This window comes from Gordionus sp. m RMFG-2023, chromosome 5, assembly GCF_954871325.1.
Source record: "Gordionus sp. m RMFG-2023 chromosome 5, tfGorSpeb1-WG-v2, whole genome shotgun sequence".
NCBI classification, from domain to species: Eukaryota; Metazoa; Nematomorpha; class Gordioida; order Chordodea; family Parachordodidae; genus Gordionus; species Gordionus sp. m RMFG-2023.
In genome coordinates, this window is record NC_088779.1 from 20,845,629 (window position 1) to 20,868,753 (window position 23,125).

Below are 23,125 nucleotides of genomic sequence, written 5' to 3' on the forward strand. Positions count from 1 at the left end.
GCCATGAAGATTCTAGATAAGATATATAATTCTGGATGTATTGAATTTTCTTTCCAGATTTTTAAAATATTTATTTATTAGGAATAGTGTTAAACGACTCATGTTGGGCCGATTTTTCAAAATGACTAACTCAATATTTTAGCCAGAAAAATATTGCCTAAGCCTCGAGATTTTGATATTTATGAGCAAAATCTTCAGGCTTGAGTAATATTTTTTCCTGGATGCAATATTGAGTTGCCGTTTAACAACACTAATTAGGATTAGGGCATATAATGTATATGATTGTTTAATAATATTCATTAATATAATATCTTTCCACCTAAATTTTTAATGAGTCCTTATAAATCCACAAAGTAAGTTAAGATATTTTTAACCATAACCTTGATTCACCACCACTTATTGTTCTATTTTCGTTATTTAATATTTCAATTTTTTTTGCCATGGACAAAAAGTTAGTTAGAAATATAACCATAGATGCATCGATATTCACTAATACTTTTAGTTTTCATTAATACCCCATAAATTAATTATGCACCCAAAAATTAAGCATAAAATAATTCATCTTCAAATTAAAAAAGAAGGTACTATAAATTATGTACTCCTATTTTTTTATAAATCATAAATAAAATGGCTATTGATGCATTTATATCTTTTTATAAAAAAATAAATATAAATTGAATAATTTCTTGCCATTTAAATATTGGCCAATATCGTGTTGGTAATCGACTAAAAATTCTATCAGCGATATTTATTTTAGGAACTTTCTCAAAACCAGAATAGAACAAGAGCACAAAAAGTCCTGTTCCATGGTTCAGTTTCCCTTTTTTTGACAAATTCAAGAAAATATGTTTTATAATATCAGATATGATTAAGTCTAAATTAATTATTTATTACTTTGGCCTAAAATCAAAAATATCATTTATTATAATTTTTGTCTAAAATTAAGGTTATATAAAAAACGAATTATTTTTTTATGCTATTGCCAAAATTTTTTTAAGTGGCCTTTAAAATAAATTTTTGGTGATTCATATTCTTTACGAAAAATTTCAATTACTCATATTTAAATCAAAATTTATTTTATTAATCAATTTTCGATTAGTCAAATCAAGTAAAAAAATGCAGTTTGCTTGTTTAGTTTTGTTTGAACAGCTTTTAAAGTAGATAAATATTTGGTTTATTTTACCTGTGTACTTTAGACTGGATTTATAGTAAATATTACATCAACGCTGATGATTTAGAAGTTTGTCGATTTTTTGCTTAATAAACATGAATGATATCCATAATTCCAACAATTATATCTTCAGTGAAGATTTTTTTAATCAAATTTTACCTAATGCCAAATATTTTTTAAATTTTAATGTACAAAAAATCTTTCAGGAGATTAATTTCAATTGCCTGTGATCTTTTTTGAAAATTCCCACAATTGATAATTTGTCTTGTTAAATAAATAAAAAGAAATTAGTATATTTTTTTCATGGCTTAGTTGCAACTCTACAATAAATATAATTTTATTAATAAATTCATCCATAAAATTTTCTTCATAATTTAATTATAAATTTGCAATAAGATAAAAATATACATGCGATATAATAAAATAATATGAAATTGAATTTGTTCCTAATCTTAAAGTTAATAACTATAATAATAAAGTTTTATTAAAAAAAATTTAAAAATACACATAATATCATGTAAAAATTAATATTGAAGGTTTACTAAAATTCGATTTAAAAAAAAATTACAATATATTTGGTCTTAAATAATATTAACAATATTTAATACTGTAAGGAATCGTAAGCCTAACTTGATTACATTAATTGGATATCGATTAGAAATATTATAAACAATATAGAAGAGATAATAAATAAATTTACCTACCTATCAATTGCTTTAAAAAAATATTTATCCAAAAAAGGCATAATTAAAAAGTTAATATTTTATTAATTTTTTAAAAATTAAAAACCGTTAGTCAAATTTTCGTTTCATCTTTTAAAATCTTTAAGAATGTTGCCACGAGATAAAGACTGCCCGTGACATAAACGTGGGTTTCTTTTGAAGGGTTTTGGATAGATTCCATAGCCTTTTTGACACAATCAACTATGATAGGTGTAGCATTGGTATGGGAATATATTTTATCCATAGGATTAAAGACAGTTTTTTTATTCATCAGATCGTCAAATTCCGACATTTCCTCGTCAGTGGAAGAATAAAAATTGGATGAATCATCCAGGTATCCATTTGATTCAGACCTGAAAAAAGAAAAATATAATATTTATTAAATATATTTTCAAATTATATAATAAAATCTAATTTAATTTTAATCATGATTACAAAAATGTATTAGAGATAGATAGGGAAATGGTCCCCCATATATCTATAATAAAATTTTTAAAATGATTAATTTATTCTTATATTAATATCCACAAAATTTATCTAAATAGCTAAGGTTTCGATAATATGACTCCTCAGCCCAATCCAAAATTTTGTAAAAATATCAAAACTGCACAGGTCAACATTTTAAGTCCAGTCCATGTTGTTAAACAGCTCAATTTTTTAAAATGCATAACAAAATATTTTAGCTAAAAATATTACGCAAGCCTGGAGATTTTTCTTATAGATGGTAGAATGGTTTGGACAAACAAAATCTCGAGGCTTGATTAATATTTTTTGGTTAAAATGGGTTAGCCACTTTTAAAAATCGAGCGGTTCAACAACACTACCCAGATTTGAAAAATGTTAGTTTAAGTCAAGCCCGAAATTTTTTGGCCCAACCCAGTTTATTAGAAATTTAGATATTTTGGCTGCTTTTTGAAAATTATTTCATGGGAAAGGGGAAAGTAAAAACAAGAGCAGTGATAGAATATTAAACGCATTATTACATGATTTTCTAACTGATTCATTTGATATAGCTAAAAAAAATTTTTATTGACTCAGCCTGAATTTTTAATTTTTTAAAATCTATAGGTCTAGGTTTAAAGTCATATTATTTCTTCGGCCCATTATGTGTCAAGTTTCAAGCCTGCAGGTCTCAGATAAATATAAGGCAGTATAGTTGGTAACTTTTCAAAAAAAATTGTTGTCATTTTCTGTTTTAAGTAAGTAAATAAAGATTTCTTAAAAAATCGATATTAAAATTCATTTAAGCTATAATAATTTTGAGTTTAATTAACTTGTATGAAAATAAATGATGAATATTCTAAATTTTTTAAATAGACTTCAAGTAAGCGGAGTTAGGAAGTAAAATTTAATCTGGAGTTCAGGGCACGCAAAATTTTTTAAAAATTTTTTATGGATGCGATTATCAGAATAATATTCCAGCATTCGGACAATTTTGTCTGAAATCTTGCAGGTAGGTATTAATATACTACACATGCTAAAGTACTAGAAAAAAATTAAGGTTTTAAAAAAATCAAAAAAAGTGTCCTTAAATGATAAGATTCCAGTATTCCAGTATACCCTAAGTTTACAAATAACACTATCGTTTATTTTGAAAAAAATCTGAAAGTTGGGTTAAATTTTTAGTTGATTTAATATGGAATATATATTTATCCCTTTTGATGGTTCCGTTTTCCTTTTATGGAGAATATTTATTTTACCAATCCGAATGTTTAGGGCTCTATTCGTAACGATGAGTAAAAAAAATCTTACTTCTTGATATGCTTCCCGCCAAACCCATTCATCAAAATATCATGGTTTTTTTTATGGTTTCGATCAAAATCTAAGGTCTCTAACGCTACCCACAATCGTTTGTTGTTGGCGCATATATCCAACTGATCCTGGAAGCTCGACATGCTGTTAAGAGTTTCTAAGGTCGAAATTTGGATACACGATATATTTTTTAAAAAATTAATAATTTTGAAATATAAATAAATTAGCAGGTGAGCAGGAGAATGAAGAAGAATATGAGGAGTTAGGTGGCGAATGAGGTAGGATGTAGTAAATCGCTTGAAAAAATGTTACATTTCTTTTTGATAGTCATGGAATTAGAAACATTTTAAATTGGTGTGCCAACAGAGGAAAAATGATTAGAACAATCATGGAAACTATGGAATGGTGAAAATGTCAGGATGTATGTTTGGAAAAGAAGTTAAGACTTTAAAAAAATAGTAGTATGTCCAATAAGATAAATGAAGGTAATCATGGGAAAAAAATATATAAATTGATACTGGCGAGTTAGCTTTTAATATTCTAAAACAACCCTAGTTATCAGCATTGACTTTGCGTGTTTAGATGGGAGATGCGAAAGAATACATTTTTTAATATATTCAAGAAACATTATTGTGATCAAAAATTAATATTCAAGATTAAATATTGAAAAAATTAAATTTTTTTAAAAAAGCGAAAAATAAATTTAAAAAAACAACCTTTTTTAGTAAGGGAATTGTCCTCGATACTCGGACTAAATACGACTCTGGTAAAAGGAAAATTCTGATCAGGAAGAAAAAAATAAATATTTTTTTAAAAATAATTATAGTTTACGCTAAAAGATTTTTAAATACCAATAAAGGTTTCAATAAAACAGCTGCATCCCGATCTTCCGTGCAATTGAATACTAAAACGAAGGCAGGATCACTTAAAACAATAAAAATATTTTTATAAAATTATAGAAAATAGTCAAGAATAAAGAATGTAGTTTATGATATTAAGATCTAAATGTATCTTATGAACAATCAAATGATATTATAACCCGAATAATATCACTATCATTTTTAATATAAAATAATTTTATAATTACCGATCATGTTTGCTAAATGTGGATGACATTTTCTGGAACCATTTCAACGAATACTTTAAAATAAAATATAAAAATTAGCATTTAACATTGAGTGGAAAACCCAATAATAATCAAGGAAGGATAAAAAAGTATAAAAAAATACAAGATACAAATTAATTAAGGGTTTAATTTCAAGTATTAAAAAGGGTGACAAAGTAATATTATAAAACTGGCAAATTTAAATATACTTTTAAACAGAGTTCGAAAAAAACCTTCAAAAAATTTTTGAGCAAAATTATTGGAGATTTTTTTTGTTTCAAAAAACAGAGATTTTAGATAAAATTTAACCTAAAGCTTCAAAAATCTGACATAAGTAAATCTTTCATATTTTTCATGCATATAAATTTTAATTTTTTTTTCAAAACTCTGCTTTTAAAGTAATGAAAAGGAAAGGGATTCAATCCAAACTTCCGCAAAATAAATGCGTTTTTTTATTACTTTAATACTGCTTAACGTATGGGCACCGTCTAAATAAAATCGCGTGTTGCCACGTTTGATTATTTGACTCCTACCATCCAGATAGCAGTCCTCAAGGGCTGATTAAGTAATATTGTTATTAGATGTTTACGAAAAAAAATGGTATAGAATTAATGAAAATACTATAAAAATATTTTAAAAAAATAAAGGCAAAAAGTAGAATTTAAAATATAGACTATGTATAAGCTCTTTTTCTTTTTAAAAATTCGAAAAATTTCCCCGAATAGAAATGTGATTTTTAGGCTAAAAATATGAAAGTATCTTCTTTCAAAATTTATATGAAAAAAACATGTCTAATAATAAAAATTAAGACAAAATAGGAAGTAGAATAATTAATAAGGGAACATTTAAGATAAAAAAATTTTATAATTTTAAAAATACCGGATTTATATTCAGCACTTAAGGGGAAGATAGGTCCCAGGACAGGAATATCATCTACATCTACCTTATCATCTTCAATATCATTTTTTTAATATTTAAAAAAAAATGAACATATAAAACTTGAGATCATTTAATTTTAAATATTTTAAGCATAAAAAATAGCAACCATATATCAGAACTCTGGCTTAATTTATAACCGAAATTCATTTTTGGGATAAAAATCTCTCTATCATATTCTCAGTTTATAAAATGCTTCTTATTTATATTCTCCATTCACGAATTTATAGCATTTTAGATAACTTAATAAAAAAAAATTGGGAAAAATGTTGTCACAGCAATGATCTCAGCTAAAATCACATTAAGATAACTCAGACTACCTTCAGAATGATAAGTTCCATTAGCTTTAGCTTCGGCTTCCTCTTGCTCGTAATTGGGAAATTCGTTATGGTTAAATTCTGACACATTACTAATCCTAAGTCCATTGACGTGGTAACCATTGGATAAATGCAGGCCATTCTTTTTATCGATTTCTTCATTTTAAAAAGGAAAAGGGTTTCACACAAGCATTCAATTCGAAAAACAGTTATTAGAACCCAAATCGAACTACTAAAAATTTTGTCATCTGAAACATCTAACAATGTCGGTGAATCAGTGTGTTAAAGGTTATTTTATTATCAATCAATTTTTATGAAAGGGCTACACCCAAACAAATAACATTCCCACGAACCTTATTTTACATGAACTTAAACAAACTGACATTCGTTAAGGTTCAGATTCCTGGTTCCACGTAAAGGTAACAAATTTTGTGCATCATGGAGTAGGTAGAAATATATTTCATAGATATAAAAAAATTACAAAAAGAATATTCAAAAAATGAATATGTGATAATCGATCTCTAACATTTTACTTTGTAAGAATGTATGAGCCAATTGAATGGCCAAGGAAGCGTTAATCCTATATACTGCGCCTTTAAGACGCAACTTTATCTTTTCGGAGGCGGGAAATTGGTCGTAGTTGTGTAAGGGAGGGCAGATCTTGAGTTCACTCTTTGAATTTTATTATAGGGTTTATGTTTTTTTGTTATATAACATCTGATGCAATAAAAAAAAATTATCATTGTTTAGAAAGGTCGTATTCTTTATACAAAATATAGCCCATAAAATATAACGGAAATATGCCAATACTAATGTTGTAAACGAACACGTTATTTGAACACGTTCGTGAACGAAGTTTATTTTTTTTGAAAAAATGTGATTAATTCGAATGCGTTCTTTTAATTTTAAAAATCTTTTTATTTTTATTCATTCGAACATAAAAAATATTAATCTAAATTTTTTAAGAAAATGGGGTTATTTTTTAATCAGCTGTTTCCTTTATTACATTTGAATTTTTTTAACCAGCCACTATTTCTGTTCTATAGTAATTCGAATATTATTTATATTCTATAGATTGGTGTGAGATATAAAGAGATACTTGCTTGTAATATTTATTATTTTATATTATATAACAATAAGTAATCCTGTCCTAATAGGACAAGTTAGAAAGTAGAATTATATTTAGCATTATAGAATATCATTATAAATATTTGCGTTTTTGTTGTAGCAATATTATTAGTAGATGTAGTGTTTATTATTATTATTAGTGTTGTTTATTGTTTTTGGTATTATTGTAAAAAACAATATTCTTGTAAAAATTAATACTTATTTGAAAAAATCAAAAATATAAAGTGTGAATGATGTAATTTTTCATTATTATTATATTTTTAGATTTCTTTATTATTTTTTTAAAAAACTTGTTACTCAAAATTTTTAAGAGCGAATAAAATAAAAGAAAAAAATAGTCTTATATATTTTGAATATATATTGAATTCAGTTGTAATAATTTTCCACCTTTTTTCTTTTTTATAAATGGATATATTTTATATCTGATTTATAATTGAGATTGTTATATTTCATAGGCATATTAAATTATTTATAATAGATACACAAAGTAAAAATCACTAAATATTATATACATCCATATAAAATAGTTAATATCTTCTAGAATTTATTTGAAATTTTCTAATTATTATTAAGTTTTTACCAAAAATTTTATATTTTAATAATTGAACACAATTCAAAGTATAATAAATTTAAATATTTTATATGATATATAAAAGATTTTATATATTAAAAAATAAATAAATACTTTTTTAATAAATAAAATAATATTTTTATTCACTTAAAACTATGTCTAATATATTTACTTAAAAAAAATATGGTATTTATTTATATTAAATAAAATTTTTAAAATATCTATTCATAAAGTTTCCTTCTTTTTTTGAAGGGAACATTAAACGTGAACGTTTCGATTTTTTTAGAAATATTTAAAAGACTAGACAATACAGATCGATCCTTTCAATTAATACCAGTGGCTGATACTAAAAAATGATAACTAACTCTCATAAATAAATTACAGATATGAAAAAAAGTAAGGGCGAAAAAGCCCCAATCAAAAAAGAAAAATCTTTTTTAAAATAATTTTCAATTCTTCTTAAATTTTTAATATCTTTTATTTTTAATATTTATTTTATTTATAACTTTTTGCAATCTCTTTAAGTCATTTTTAAACTTTTTATCTTAATCTTTTCACAAAGGTGAAGAAAAAGAGCTAAAATATAAAAAAAATTTCTATCTTAGTCATAGTTAGTTATTTGAAAATATTTAGATTAACTTGATGTGGAATATGATATAAATTTAAAATATTATATTAACCCTGTTATCGTGAGCTCTTCGCATCAAGACTTTCATAGCATCGGGAGGCTGCATAACCGTGAAAACTGGAACTTTCGGCTAATATATTAATATAATAAGATTTATACCCAAGTTAATAGTATAAAGTCTTGTAAAAAACATACTCTTTTATTTTGCCTTTGAAATTAATAGATTATAATACAGTACAAATATTTTTTAAATGATTAACTTTAATATAATTTTTTTTAAGAATATAGATTTTTAAGCAACAATATAAATATTACTTTTCATATATTTCTGGTAAAAAAATTAAAATCTTTTGATAATAAATTTATCTAATCCAAATTTATTTCAAAGGGAATATAGAAAACCAATTTACAAAATAAATAATTTTACATAACTAAAATGAATATATCCACTGCTGGTTTAAATATATATTAGGCCACATATTAGAGATAAACAAATAAAGAGAACTATGTAAAAATAATGTTATTTACTATATTATATAAAAAACTGGTGTTCGAAAACAAAATTTAAAATATAAAGAAATGTAAAAACTTTAATAATTCCAGCCTTGTGCCATGCTATCTTCGAATGGGTATCTCCCAAAACTATAACGTGATCTATACCAATAGAAGTTATTCCACAAACAATCGGCTTTCTAAAATTTATACAAATAAGTAATTAGTTTAATATTCTATTTTAAGAGAACTAATCAATTAATGGCTCATATTTTAAAAAAAATATCACTATGTATATATTATAGCTCTACACTACCCACATTCAGCCTTTCTTACAATTAATTATAAAGATTTCAGGAAATGTATATATATTTATTTACACAAGGATCACATATTATTACAGATAGAATAAAATATAGATATAAAAACATTAGTAATAGTATGAAAATAGCTGATAGTTATGATGATATTACCTATGACCAACTGAAGAATATATTTATATTATATAAATTTATTTTATTGTATTATTGAGACTTTTAAATCAAATTTGTGACGTGGAATACTAATTTATATAGTTAATAAAATAGTTCAGATTTTCAATCCTAATAGCTTTGATCTTTGTAAAAGGTAACGACTGAATTTAAAATTTTGTATTGCACAAATCCAAAAAAAATAGGTGTAGTGCTATTTGCATAGTCAGTCCAGCATCCAATAATTTGGGGTTTCCTATTTTTTTTTGATTTAGTGCATTTTATTATGTAAATAATGGCTGTTATAAAATTAAATATATTTTTACGAAAAAATATTAAACTTTTTTAATCTGGATGAGGCAAGTCATGCGTATATGCCATCTTTTTTTTTATTGAGGTCAATAAAGTGCACAGAAGGGAATGTATAATTTTTCATAATTGTTCCAAACTGGTCCAGGGCCGTATTTCAAAATTATTATAAATTCAATCATATATATATATATATACACCTTTTACAAAAGGTGTATACATCTTTTACAAAAGGTGAGGAATTAGGATTTAAAAACGGAATATTATTTATCGATAACCACGTAAATGGATTAAAGCCTTGATAATAAAAGAATGTAACTGTAAACCAACCCATATCATTTTGTTTAATATAAATGTCACGATATAATTTTTGTCAAGTTTGATAATGCGAGGAAAAGGTTAAATAAGAAATATTCGGATTAATATGATATATAACTTCGAAAGTGAAAAAAAACCTGACAATATTGGTGGAATCATATTGACCGCCAATACCAACTTCGAATATTGCCACATCAACCTGTAATTTGTTAGATATAGATAATAAATATAAAATAAAAGTTAAAATGATTGACGGGGATCCAAACAGAGCCTGAACCTTTAAACCGGTATTTATTATTAAACCTCAACCATGAAATCATTTTCTATTCGAGCCCGAACCCTTAACCGTTATTTATTATTGAATCTGAACCGTAAAATCATTTTCCATTTGAGCCTGAACTGAATCTCTAAATATGTTTGTATACCAGGTTGAACTTCGAATCATGTGAAATTTGTTATCAGTATTGAGAAAATCATTCCAATTGTTTTAAAAATTATTATCATTCAATATTGATTGATAAGTATTAGCCACAATTTTTATAAATTTTTGATATTGTTATTTTATAAGATTTTAAATAATTTCCCTTTAATATATATAGATTTTTTAAAAGCTCATTAATAACAATGATGTGATTAAACACTTGTATTGGTTATTCATGAATTAAATGTATTTATAGGTGTACATTTATAAGAGTCACCTGTAGCGACATTTAATGGTTTGTAAATCGATTAAATGACATTAATATAATGATAGATAATGCAAAGTGGGCACACAAATCCTAAATGGAGATAAGCCAACTCCTATGGATGTATAGTTTTAATGATCTAGTATATTATATTATACCATTGATTAATGCCTAGGGATAAATTAAATCCAATATATAAATTATGTAAAGCTACAGATTGCGAATTATGAAAGGGCATAATGGTGTAAATATTGAGAGTCAAATCATCCTCTAAAATTAATAAAATAACAACACAATCCAAAGAAATTTAAAAAAAGGATGTCATCAAACCGACACTTTTGAAGAAACATTTAAAGAATAAACATGATCATAAATCTAAAAGATCAGAGAATAAAAGATATTTTAGTTATATTTACTAAGGAACCTCATATAAATAAAATATCTTAGATTATTGGCAAAACCAGAGTATTCGATACCACGAATTTTATAAATTTAAATTGTCTGATACTATATTAGCAGTGCTGGCTACTTAAGTTAGCATAGAGAGATGTTTTTCAAGAACAAAATTTATACTTTCCCTATATAGAGAAGTACTATTTTTTTAAGTAAATAATGTTGAATATTGAAGTTAATAATTCATATTTATTTGTTATAATTTATAAATTAGATATTATTTATAATATGCAATAATAAAATAAATGTTATATATATTTATTGATGAAATAAAAAAAGCTTCTAATGAAAGTTTATAAGAGTTCAAACCGTTTTTTAAAAGCGAGCACCAAACCGATATTAAGCATCAACTATGAACTCCTATTTTTATCTGAGCCTGAACAGACTATATATTTTAGACTAATTATTTCATAGAAAGCTCTAATAAAGGTCTAATTAATATATCACTAAAAGAATTGTTGAAAATATCGCCAAATTTATTTAGAAAATTTGCCGAGGTTAAAATTTTTTTGCCCTTCCCTAGGGAACTTAATGAATAGTTTTTTTGTTCGCTTCATTTTAGGGGGGGGGGGGTAATATATTATATAATACATTTTTACTTTCTCTTGCATGAAAACGGAAAAGGCCATACACGTCAAGAACTGGAAGAAAGAAGGCACCAATCCATTATTGATATTCTTAGATTAAAAAATTAGAATTTTGGATTTAAAACTATTTGGTTATAGGTTGCTAACATTAAAAACACATTTGTAAAAAATTGTGATATTATTTTATTATCGTACCATACTAATTTTGCTCTCCTATTTTTTTAATATTAAGGATTTATCCGAAAATAAAAAATATCGAAATATATAAAATATTATATCTTAATTTGAAAAAAAAACTTAAATCAACAATAGTCTAAAATCCCCTTATCAACAAATAAAAATAAGTTAAAACCCAGAATAATATTAGAATTAAGGAATAAATCAGGTGAATGAGAACCCTTTTTTCCTCTAATTTTGAATCCCAATTGTTTAGAGAAATTTTGATGAAATATGCAAATTATCAATGTAGGAGTGTGATATAACCTCGCTGTTCCTCAGGCGTTCGTATATGGGCCAAAAGTAAGTGCAAAATTTGTCGGCGCTCAGTGGCTGCCCATTTATTTTAATGCGTTCGGAGACAGTGAGCATGTGAGGAGACCTAAGATAATTCAAAATTATATAGATAATAATTTTAAATTTATAGGATAAAATCTTCCTTATTTACTTCATCTCTCACATTCTAATTTGAGCTCAGTGGAGATTTTTTTAAACCGAATAAATTTACGTTTAAATATCGATTTCTTTGAATTGAACCAAACCCCCAACATTTTATCCGGGCTTAGTGTTCCATTCTGCAAAATGTTCTAAAAAGTTCAACTTTTCAATAAAACGTAATAAGGCCTACATTCGTTGCTGTGCTGAGGTGTTTGGAAAATCATGGCATGTATTAAAGCAATTTTTTTGTTTGGCAAATCATTCATATTTTTTACATATCAAACTAATCCACATGTTTTGAAAATTTTATTTTGACAGAAAAAATATTAAACTATGCCCTGCAAAAAGCTTTCATCGGTATTCTACCATTCATTATTTGTGTAACAATGTTAGAACCTATAACATCAACGATAAAATATTTATTCTGTGGCAGGGCTGAAACTAAAATAGTTTTTCTTGGGAAGGCACGGGGTGGGACTTAAATATTGTATATTTTGATCAGAAAATATATATCGATCATATTCCACAGGAAATTGCATATTTCGATTAATTTTCGTCATTTTTTGGCGATTAAACAGATTAAAAATGAATTTTACAATAAATAAAAATATTCAATATATCATAAAAAGTATGAACAATTGGTAAATATATGGCAATTAAATTATATTAATAAAAATTTAAGTAATACAAGAATAATTACGTAAAAAGCCCCGTTTTGAATCCATGGTTCCTCAAGATTCTCTCGGTAAAAGCACAGGTGGTCCCTTTGCCTTTGGTCCCACTAACATGTATTATCGGCAAAGCATCGATATCCTCCATCTATTATTAAATATAAATATAAACCACTTTCTTAAAAGGGTAAATAATTTTTCACTGTAACGAGCAACAACCTTAAATATTTTCTAGTAAAAATAAATTTTATTATATGTTAGCGATAAATGTATTATTTTTACAACTAAGTCATTCTTTTGAGCGTATTTTTAAAATTTGAAATATGAGTTAATGTATTTCTGCATATTTAGAATACCCTCCCTATAAATTTCAGAAGATTTTGTGAGTCATTTATAATTTATATAAAAAATATATGAAAAAAATAAATTGTATTCATAGCAAAATTTTCTTAAAATAACAGAGTATACATATAAAGTAACGGCGTTACTCGTTACATTTCAAAAAAGGTAACGGATTTTTACTTTAAAAATGAAAGAATATGATAATTTAACAAACATGATATCAGCTGACATGGATATGTTTTTTTTTAATATTTATATTCCAACTATATCATGCAACTATGGTTCGTATTTTTGTCTTATAACCGAATATTTGAAAAAAAAAATTATGTTCCCCTTTTCTATTTCTCCACCTTAGTGAAAGTCGATCAAATTTAGAATTCGAGTAAAAACATTTAATTATCTTTTTTTTACAATTTTTTATAGGCAATTTCAATAAGGGGGAGAGACCTTTGTATTGTGGTAAAAACAAATTTTTTCTTTATATTAGGTATAAAATTCAAACATTTTTATAAAATATGGGTTTATTAAGAGAAAAATCTTTAGCGAAAGTTAAATTTTAAATAAGGTTAAAGCTTAAAAATAAGCTAGCCAATTATAATTTTCAACGAACCCATTTTTTAACATTTAGAAGAGGGGTGGGTATGACGCAATGGAAATGGATTCTTAGGTAGTAGTAGATGGCATTGTAGTTGGGTTTTAAGAGTGAATCAGAATCGGCAAAAATGTTTGGAATCGAGAATTGTACGAGCATCAATAAACAGGGTTATGTCAGAATAAAAAAGTACCGATAGCATAGATGTTTTCAACACTTAGAAAGATATTCAAGCTTAAATCTTTCCAATTTTGAAATGTTTTTAAATTTTTTTATAGAGCTTAGAAAATCAGGACTGTCTAATGTTGCTAAAAAAAGTCGTCTGAATACAATTTCTTGGACGAGGTTAGTAGTATGGCGAAAAAACGCCGCCAGTTAGTGTGTATTATGGTTTTATAGAGGTGAATTATTAGGAGTTTTACTCAAATACATGTGACCTGACAAATATGACAAATTAAGTGATATCTGATAGGTAACAGCCGTCAATTAATGTATTTTTTTAGTATCCTCCTATCATGATTATACCTAAAAACTTATCATTATTTATGTTCATTTTTGAGAAAAACTATACTTAAATAGCTTAGACCTTTAAAACAGTTAGTAAATTACTTTATAAAACCATTTTATTGTGAGCTCAGAAGGTATAAAAATAGGCTCATAGTTTAATAAGTTAAAATTATTAATGTGTAAATAAACAAACCAGGACAAACCAGGTTTGTTTTAGATTATTTATTAAAAATTGCTGTTATCTAATCGTTCAGAAATAAAAATCAGATATTAAGCATCGGATCGAATGGGCACCTATATTTGGCGGTTTCAAAAAATATCTGCCGATATTTTTTTAATGTTTTGGCTTATTTTATGATTGTAAATATAATTTTTTTTTATTTTAAAATAATTTCGTAATAATAAATTAATGAGTGTAACTAAAATCCAATTTATTTTCTGTAATGTTTAAAAAAAAATTCACTATTTTTTATTATATTATCTGCAACAAGAAAATGATTTTAAAACATCTAACGAGTTACATTCAGTTGGTGTTGTTAAACGGCTGGATTTGGCCAATTTTTAAGGTTTAAAAGTAAATTACTCAAACTTATTTTATTTGCCTATATATGGCAGAAAGGTTTGGACTTCTATTGCCGATATTTCGAGGCTTAGGTAATAATATTTTGATTAAAATTTTGCTTCCGCCCTTTTTAAAAATCAGTGAGCTAAAATTACCGATTACGCAACATTATACCCGATTCGAATGTCGGTTAAGTGTTTTTTTTCCTTCTTTTTCCATTAATTTCTTATGCAAGCTAACTGGATATATAGCAAATATGGGGGAAGGCTTAATGTGGGTTTCTTTTCCAAAAATGGCAAAAAACATATGTCATAAGATGGATATAATATCGTTACTAATAAAAATATATTATATACGAGATTTCAATCTAATATGAGGGCCATTTTTTAAAAAAACCATCTGGTTAACATTATAAGAACTAAATATTTTAATACATAACAACATATATTTAAAATTAATTTTGGAAATAGTATTTTTTAAATGTAAAAAGAATAAAGATTTTGCCCTTTAGACCCAAAATCGAATTCAAACCATATACCGAATTGTTTGAATAAGTGTATTCAACAAATATACTAAGCAGAGTTGTTAACGCTCCTTTTTAAAAGTAGCTAGCTCCCGCTCCAAGTAATGGATTGACACTCCATAGCCATTCCTTTGATTATCATTTTTTAGAAGGTAAACGAAACAAAATCATATTTATTTTTATCAAAAAGCTTTTTTTATATTAAATAATCTATCAAAATATTTATATACTATTATTAGCTTTTAAAAGTAATAAATTTTCTAAATTAGAATCTAACAAACATCCACCCCTCTAACCTAAGATCTCTTTTGCAATACTAAATACAGGGAAATTATCAAAAATAGTAATTTTGGTTAGAGATCTGCAAAAGTAAGCCCGGCCCGTACGGGCTTCGGGCCTAATATTTTTTAAGAAAATTCGTGCTGGGCCGCTTAAATTTTTTTTTTAAAATATAACTAAATTTATCAATTTTATGTTGAATTTTTTATGTAAAATAAAAATATGTTATTTTATTTATAGAAAGAAGACGCCATATAACATATATCCTTTATTTTGAGTAATTATAAGAATTAATTTCTATATTTAAATAAATTGGGGCCAGGCCGCAAAATTTTTTAAAAAATTTCGGGTTCGGGCCGGGCTAAACTTTATAAAAAAAATTTCGGGCCGGGCTTGAAAAAATTAGGGCCCGATGCAGATCACTAATTTTGGTAATATTATTTAAAAAATATTTTTCCAATATTATTCCTGATGATCAATTTCATGGAATCCAAAAAAATCTTCCAAATCATTTTGTATTTAAAAGAAAGTTTTTTTTACTTTTAGATGTTTTTTTATTAAAGTTGCTCACTTTTGAAAATTAAATAGTTTTATTTAAACACAAAAGGCATTTTGCCCTTAAATTTGTTTGATTATTTGGATCAACATCTTTTAGAAGTTTAAAATATTTTTTGTATGATGGAAATGGAAATCCGATTTCTTCATCTATGATCTCTAAATCCATAATATCTAAAACTATTTTTTATTATATATCTATAAAATGAATATTAATATGACTTATAAAATTTTCCAAAAAATTTTCAATATACAAAGGAAAAACTTGATGTTTAATATTTAAAATGATTAGATGAAAAACCAATATAAAACTCGGCTAAACATTTAATAATGGATAAATTAAAATAAAATTTCATTTTTATTGAATTTTAATTAACAATTATTATTAATATTTAAAAAATAATTTAATTTATACATTAAATTTAGAGGAGCGGTGGAGCGGCGCTCCTTTATTCCAGCCCTAAAAGAAGCTAGCTCCCGCTCCTCAATTTTAAAAAGGAGGGCGCTCCAGGTGTTTTTGAAAAAATGTAAAGGCGCTCCTGTAGCGCCGCTCCTTAACTCTGATTCTAAGTAATAAATATAGTTTTTAAAAAAAGATCCATTTATTTTATAATAAGGCATTATAGGGAAAATATCTATATTTTATAGAGAATTGAATTAAAACCAAAAATACCAAATAAAATGAATTATACATAATAAAGGTAGTAAATTCGCCCGTCATTCCCTAGAGGGACAAGTCGTAACAAAGTAGGCCCTCTTGAAAGAAGGCCTATTACATATAGCTTAAATAATCCTATAATAGAGCGTTTCATTTACACTGAAAAGGTGAATTATGTAAAAATTTATAAAGAATAATTAAAAAAATTTACACAAAAAATTTCGATGATCATAAAGTAATTTTTTTATCCACTATTTTTTGGTATGTTGGATAAGTCAATTTAAATGATGTCGACAGATAGTCGATATATTTTAAAAATATGGTTGAACTAATCTGATATTAAAAAATGATACATCGGGAAAAATATGAATTGCAAATAATTGCTTGTCAAATTTATTAATATTTTTTTTTAGCAAAAATGGAAATCTAAAAAAGAAATCCTTTAAGGAAATATTTCATGAGCCTGTACATTTTTAAAATCCAATAAAATTTGGCAAAAAACTGATCATATTTATTTATACTAATTAGTAATTACAGCTCAAAACCATGAATAAATAAATTAAGGTTTTATATTAAAAAATAGCACCCATTTGTAATTCAAGTGAATCATGCGATAGTTAATTAGGTCTACATATATATATTTAAAATATTTAAATAAAAAATTTTTTATGTAATTTTGAATAACTAAAATTATCAAGGATAAATTATAAAATTAAAATAAAGTAAACAAACACAAAATGTATATAGGCATATTATGCCATATAAATATTAAATTCCATGACCTTAAATGTGTTATGATTAAAAGCAAGAGGTACCCAAATTAATATTTTTTGGTCGAGATGCAATTGGCGAATAGGCTTGGCCTGATATAACTGATAGTTAATTTTTTTATTAAATTTGGTGTTTTAAAAAATATTCATAATTATTTAAGTGCAAGGTTATTTATAAATTTTAGGGCTGTGCCGGTATTAAATATCGGATCGCCACCGATATTTAGCGTTTTCCAAAAATATTAGATCGGGCCTATACATACTACCGATCCGATCTTTTTACTTTTCTTTTTTTTATTATTTTATGTATATTTATTTTACATTAATAATATTTTCTAAATAATTTTTTTAAACAATGGAAATGCAACAAAACACCCATTAAATTTTATTTATTTTAAATCTTTTTAAATAATAAGGCTGATTTTATTATTTATACTTTAAATAATAGGATTTTTTTAAATATGGCATCTGAATTAAGGAAATATTTTACAAAAGACAAAGATAATAAAATACGTTATCTGCGGAATTTTAATTTCACGGGGAATTCATTTAATACTACCAATATCCGTAATTAAAATTATTGTAGAAATAAAAAAATTAAATTCATAATTCGATTTTTTGCATAAAAAATCTTGATTTTTTAATTACATTTGGTTCAAAGGGGGTTAGTAAAAAATCAAAATAAATATCGGATCGGTTTTGAACCAATATTGGATCGGAGAAAATATGAGGATCGGCACAGCCCTAATAAATTTATTCAAATGTTTGGGATATCTATCTATTAATAAAAATAATTATATTTAATTCCTATAAATTGAACTGTTTTCACTTTGCGTTTAATTAAATAATCTATTTTAAATGTTTTGCTAATTGCCAAACCTTAATTTTGCGTTTAAAAAAACCTCAAATAATTTTATGATTTTTCCCCCTATTTAAAAAAAGTATATCAATTAGTTTTGAATAAACAGTATTATATAGAGGTAAATATATTAAATAACTATTATATTAAATTTAAAAAATATATTTATTCATGTCAAAAATTAAGAATAATTTTAAATGGAACAAAGGAAATTGCAAAAAATTTTTTACAAAAAGCATTTAGAATTTCCAGGAAAATTGATCAAAACTGCTTGAGCATTCTCAAAATATTTTGTTAAAAATCTTCATTCTTTTGCAGATTTTTTAATTTGAGCAGTTTTTGCTCTGGGTATTTTTTTTAAAAATTTTAATATTCATTTGCTTTAGTTTATTCTGCTTTGGAGGGTTCATCCAAAGCCAAAAATCCTTTTAAAAAATAATAAATGAAAGAAAGAATTTGATTTCATAAATTTAAATTAATTAATATAAAAATAAAACTATGACTTTGGACACATCCTAAATTGTAATAAGAGTCACTATATATAAATCATTTTTTTATTTCGTAATATTACATATTTTATAAGTTTAATTAAAAAATACATTAAAATAAAAATAATAACAAAACCAACTGTTAAAATAAATTATAAACATTAAGCTGGCAGGTAAATAAAATAAAAAAATATGGGTGGGTGATTTAAAATTTTTTAAAACAAGTAGGTGTGCTGGTTGGGTAAAACCCACCGTTGCAGAACTCTAGTCTAAATCTTTCTGCCATCTATGAGAAAAATCTCCAAGCTAATATTATTTAGCAACCTTTTTTATAAATTGAGTCATTTAACAATACTAGTCATTTAATAGTAGACTAGAAAAAATGGCATAATAATAAACATGGTCTATTTGGGGAATTTATGTTCTTAAAGTTCTGCTCAGTCCAAATAAAAAAATTTAATTTTGACAAATTATAATGTTTCTGGTGGTAAAAATATTTTTTATGAATTTTTACTAAATGTGTCACTTTTATTAACCATACAAAAAAACAAAAATGTGCTGAGTTTAAGATATATTTATAGCAGAAATGAAAATTTCACAGTGAAATAAGTATACATAAGCAAAATTACAGCTGATTTATGTAACAATTAATCTCATCACATTACTCAACACTGTTTCCTACTATTTACTTGATTTTGTATTTATACATAAAAATGGTTAAAGCAGTGATATTGTTCAATCTTTGTGGTTATTATAAAATGAGATAGAAACTTACAACTTTGCCCAAAGACCTAAAAAAAATTATATACCAATCAAGGAATAGGTTTGACAAATATTTAAAAAACATTTAGAAAATGAAGTTTCTTCTTGTTTTTCAAAATATAATGCTAATTAGAAATAATTGGTTATAAAGATGTGTTTAATTTATATTTTTTAATGAAAAATCTTAAGCCAGGTTCAGGTCTAAAATAAAAAAATTTTCAAGCTAGGAAGGGCAACTAATTGTAAAATGCTTAATTATCTTCAATGAACCCTTCTATTGTGTCCAAAGCAAAAGAAATTTGGATGCTAGATGTTGCCTGATAGAAGTGGAGGAAACTAATCCCAAAGATAAGTTGGAATAAAGCAGTAGACATTGACATGGAAATGCTAATTAAACTAGTGGTGATTGCCAGGTCCATGGGTAATCAAAAATGACTAGATAATTATATATTAAAATTCAAGCATATATATTTTTTAAAAATTATTAAGCTTAATTCTAAGTAAAACAAAAAATGATATTAGCAAAAAAACAAAAACTATTGCAACATATCTAATTATTATGTAAATAAAATATAAAAAAAATAATTATAAAATATTAATCTTCACAAAAATAAGTCAATATATAAATAAGCCATAATATTCTCATTTTTAGATCTAGCTTATTATATTTTTGAGTAATCTGTTATAAATAAATGAGAATATCAAGCTTTTAAAAATAAGTTTCAGAACTAAATAATACAACGTTAATTGCTGTACCTGAATATTTAATAGCTTGATAAAATGCTTCACTTTGGGTATATTGAAAAGAGCATAAGCATCAGAATTTCTTCTAATTTCCTTTAATACATCTTTATTCGTCTGCAATTCATTTAAACATTTGACAGCTTCCTAAGCAAGAATATATGAAACTTAATATCTATCTTTGAGTAAATATAATGATCTTACTTCATAATCTCCAGAATAACCGTGGTGCATACTTCTGGCGTAGAATTTGAATACTTTATTCTTCAGATTTATTACACATCTTTTTTGCATAAAATAATGACATAACGTAAACAAAATAAATCAAGTATGAGATGATCAAGTTTGATCTGCCTTGCCTTATTATTATTTTGAATTTCGTGCTACAAATCAACTAAAATTATTATTTTTAATTATTACATTTCCAATGTTTAATTCATTCCTAAACCTTAAATTATGTATTACTTGTCTATTATAAGTAATGGTTATAGTGGCCTAATACTAATTTAAAAATTTTATCAATACTTTATAATAATTTAATTTTAATATTTTCGTTACTTTTTTTACTTTAATTATAAATAGCATATTTATCAAGAACAATTACTTCTTTCGGCAAATATTTATTATATATTTATAAGAATCCTATCTTAATATCACCATAAAATAACGTCTAGCTTATGTAGAAATAAATAAATTGTTTGTCCATTTAATTATATTTATTACTTAAGATATGATACAAATATGGAGAATGACACAATAATAATGGTATTTTTTGCTCTATAAGTCATGCTTATATTTTATTGTGAATATTATGCTTCAGTTCTTTGAATATAGGTGTAGTAATACCAACTACTAATTATAAACAATACGACCACTGATTTATATTTCAATTTATTTTTGATATCAAATTTTATTTATTGTTTTTTCGAATGTTCGATTCTATTTTTAATATACAATATACATAAATAATCATTTATTAATTTATTACATTTCCTTCAAACAATTTAAAGTTAGATTTCTTCAATAAACCTCTTTGTAGGTTTACGGGTTCTTGATGAGCAACGTAATGTGGTATTTGTATTTGTGTTTGTATTTGCTTCATTCACTGGCACAACCATTTCTGTAACTTCCAAAGAACTTTCATGATTTGGGATAACTAAACGATTTCTTAACTGATCTGCATGCTTCCGTAATGTTTTCCCGGAAGATTCAACAATATAAGAATAAAGTTCTATTCTTTCTTTAATTACTCCCTCTCTCCAACCATTGGTATTTTCATTATTTAACCATATAGGTTGTGAGATTTCAAATTCTCTTTCCTTTGAATGTAAATCATGATGAAGGCTTTGTTTATCATTAGCTCTTACTATTTCGTGTTCGGCATTTGGTCGGATCCAATCCAAACTTGTTTTCAATTGCCTCCCAAACATAATTTTAGCAGGAGATCTGCCTGTGGAACTATGCTCTCCCAATCGGTAGGTTGTTAAAACCTGTGTCATAGCTTCTTCGGGATCGCTAATTGAATCTCTCGTTGCATAATACCGACCTTTCAAAGTTCGTACTGTACGTTCAGCTAATCCGTTAGTTTTTGGATGATAGGGTGCTGAACGTATATGACGTATGTTATTTAAATCACAATACCTACGAAATTCCCCTGATAAGAATTGTGGTCCTTTGTCTGACACACTGTACTTGGGTATTCCAAACCTAGCAAACCATTTATTTAGTCGTTTTATCATAGCATCAGCAGAGGTATTCTGCATTAGATCAACTTCTAACCATGGTCTATTTTTCTGGCATCCAGAACATATTTTGATAAAATTTTCTATATCAACATCACATCTGGGCCACCAACAATACAATCTAAAAATAGATTTCATTACATTTTCCCCAGGATGTCCCCAGTGAATCATTCCTAACACTGCATTTCTTAATTTATTAGGAATAACCAATCTCCCATTCCATTCTATAATATCACGATTGACAGAAAGCTCTTCCCGTCGATTATAAAAATTAACTATTTCTTTATCTTTATGACGATCAAAGTTTCGCCAACTTTGCTGAATATGTATTGCTACTTTTTTTAATATTAAATCTTGCTTCGACTCTTTTCGTAGAATATTTTCTGACAATTGCATATCATCTAAATTAATACTTCGAATATCCAAAGCATGTTTAGAATCTTGATTCTCTTCCGAAATTTCTTGGTGTTTATTAATCAAATCTCGAATTCTAGGATCTAGTGTTATGCAACATTTTTCTTTTTCAATATTGTTGACCAAATTGCGTACTTGTTTAATCATAACCTGACGAGGCATTTCTAAATTGAATGCTATAATCCATGGTAATCCGATAAGAGGCACCCCAGTTGTATTCATTATTACCACTGGTAGAGTCCTTGTCTGTGATCCAATCCTAACATTGACTTGGGTCTCGCCCTTGACGTCTAACGGATGATCACCATATGCAGTCAATGGACTGGTTGGCCTAATTTTTGGTCGCCCAATACTTGTCCAT

General features: G+C 25.7%; 1 protein-coding gene across 2 annotated transcripts; it reads right to left on the minus strand.

Annotated features, from left to right (window-relative positions):
• Nucleotides 1-1,598: 1,598 nt before the first annotated feature.
• On the minus strand, nt 1,599-20,982 carry LOC135930528 (folylpolyglutamate synthase, mitochondrial-like). Of its 2 annotated transcripts, XM_065467327.1 has the most exons (17): nt 20,813-20,981; nt 20,624-20,755; nt 13,000-13,118; nt 12,129-12,243; nt 11,658-11,735; nt 10,057-10,118; nt 8,920-9,022; nt 8,383-8,460; nt 6,537-6,675; nt 6,007-6,159; nt 5,630-5,701; nt 5,210-5,307; nt 4,733-4,785; nt 4,497-4,569; nt 4,362-4,425; nt 3,646-3,802; nt 1,600-2,246 (listed from the first exon to the last, which is right to left on the minus strand). In XM_065467327.1, exons 1-17 carry the CDS (start codon nt 20,900-20,902, stop codon nt 1,967-1,969), a joined length of 1,866 nt encoding a protein of 621 aa, XP_065323399.1. In that variant the 5' UTR covers nt 20,903-20,981; the 3' UTR covers nt 1,600-1,966. The 2 variants fall into 2 exon arrangements, with proteins under 2 accessions (XP_065323400.1, XP_065323399.1); XM_065467328.1 differs by lacking the exon at nt 6,007-6,159 and having other exon boundaries at nt 1,599-2,246; nt 20,813-20,982.
• Between the last annotated feature and the right edge of the window lie 2,143 nt (nt 20,983-23,125).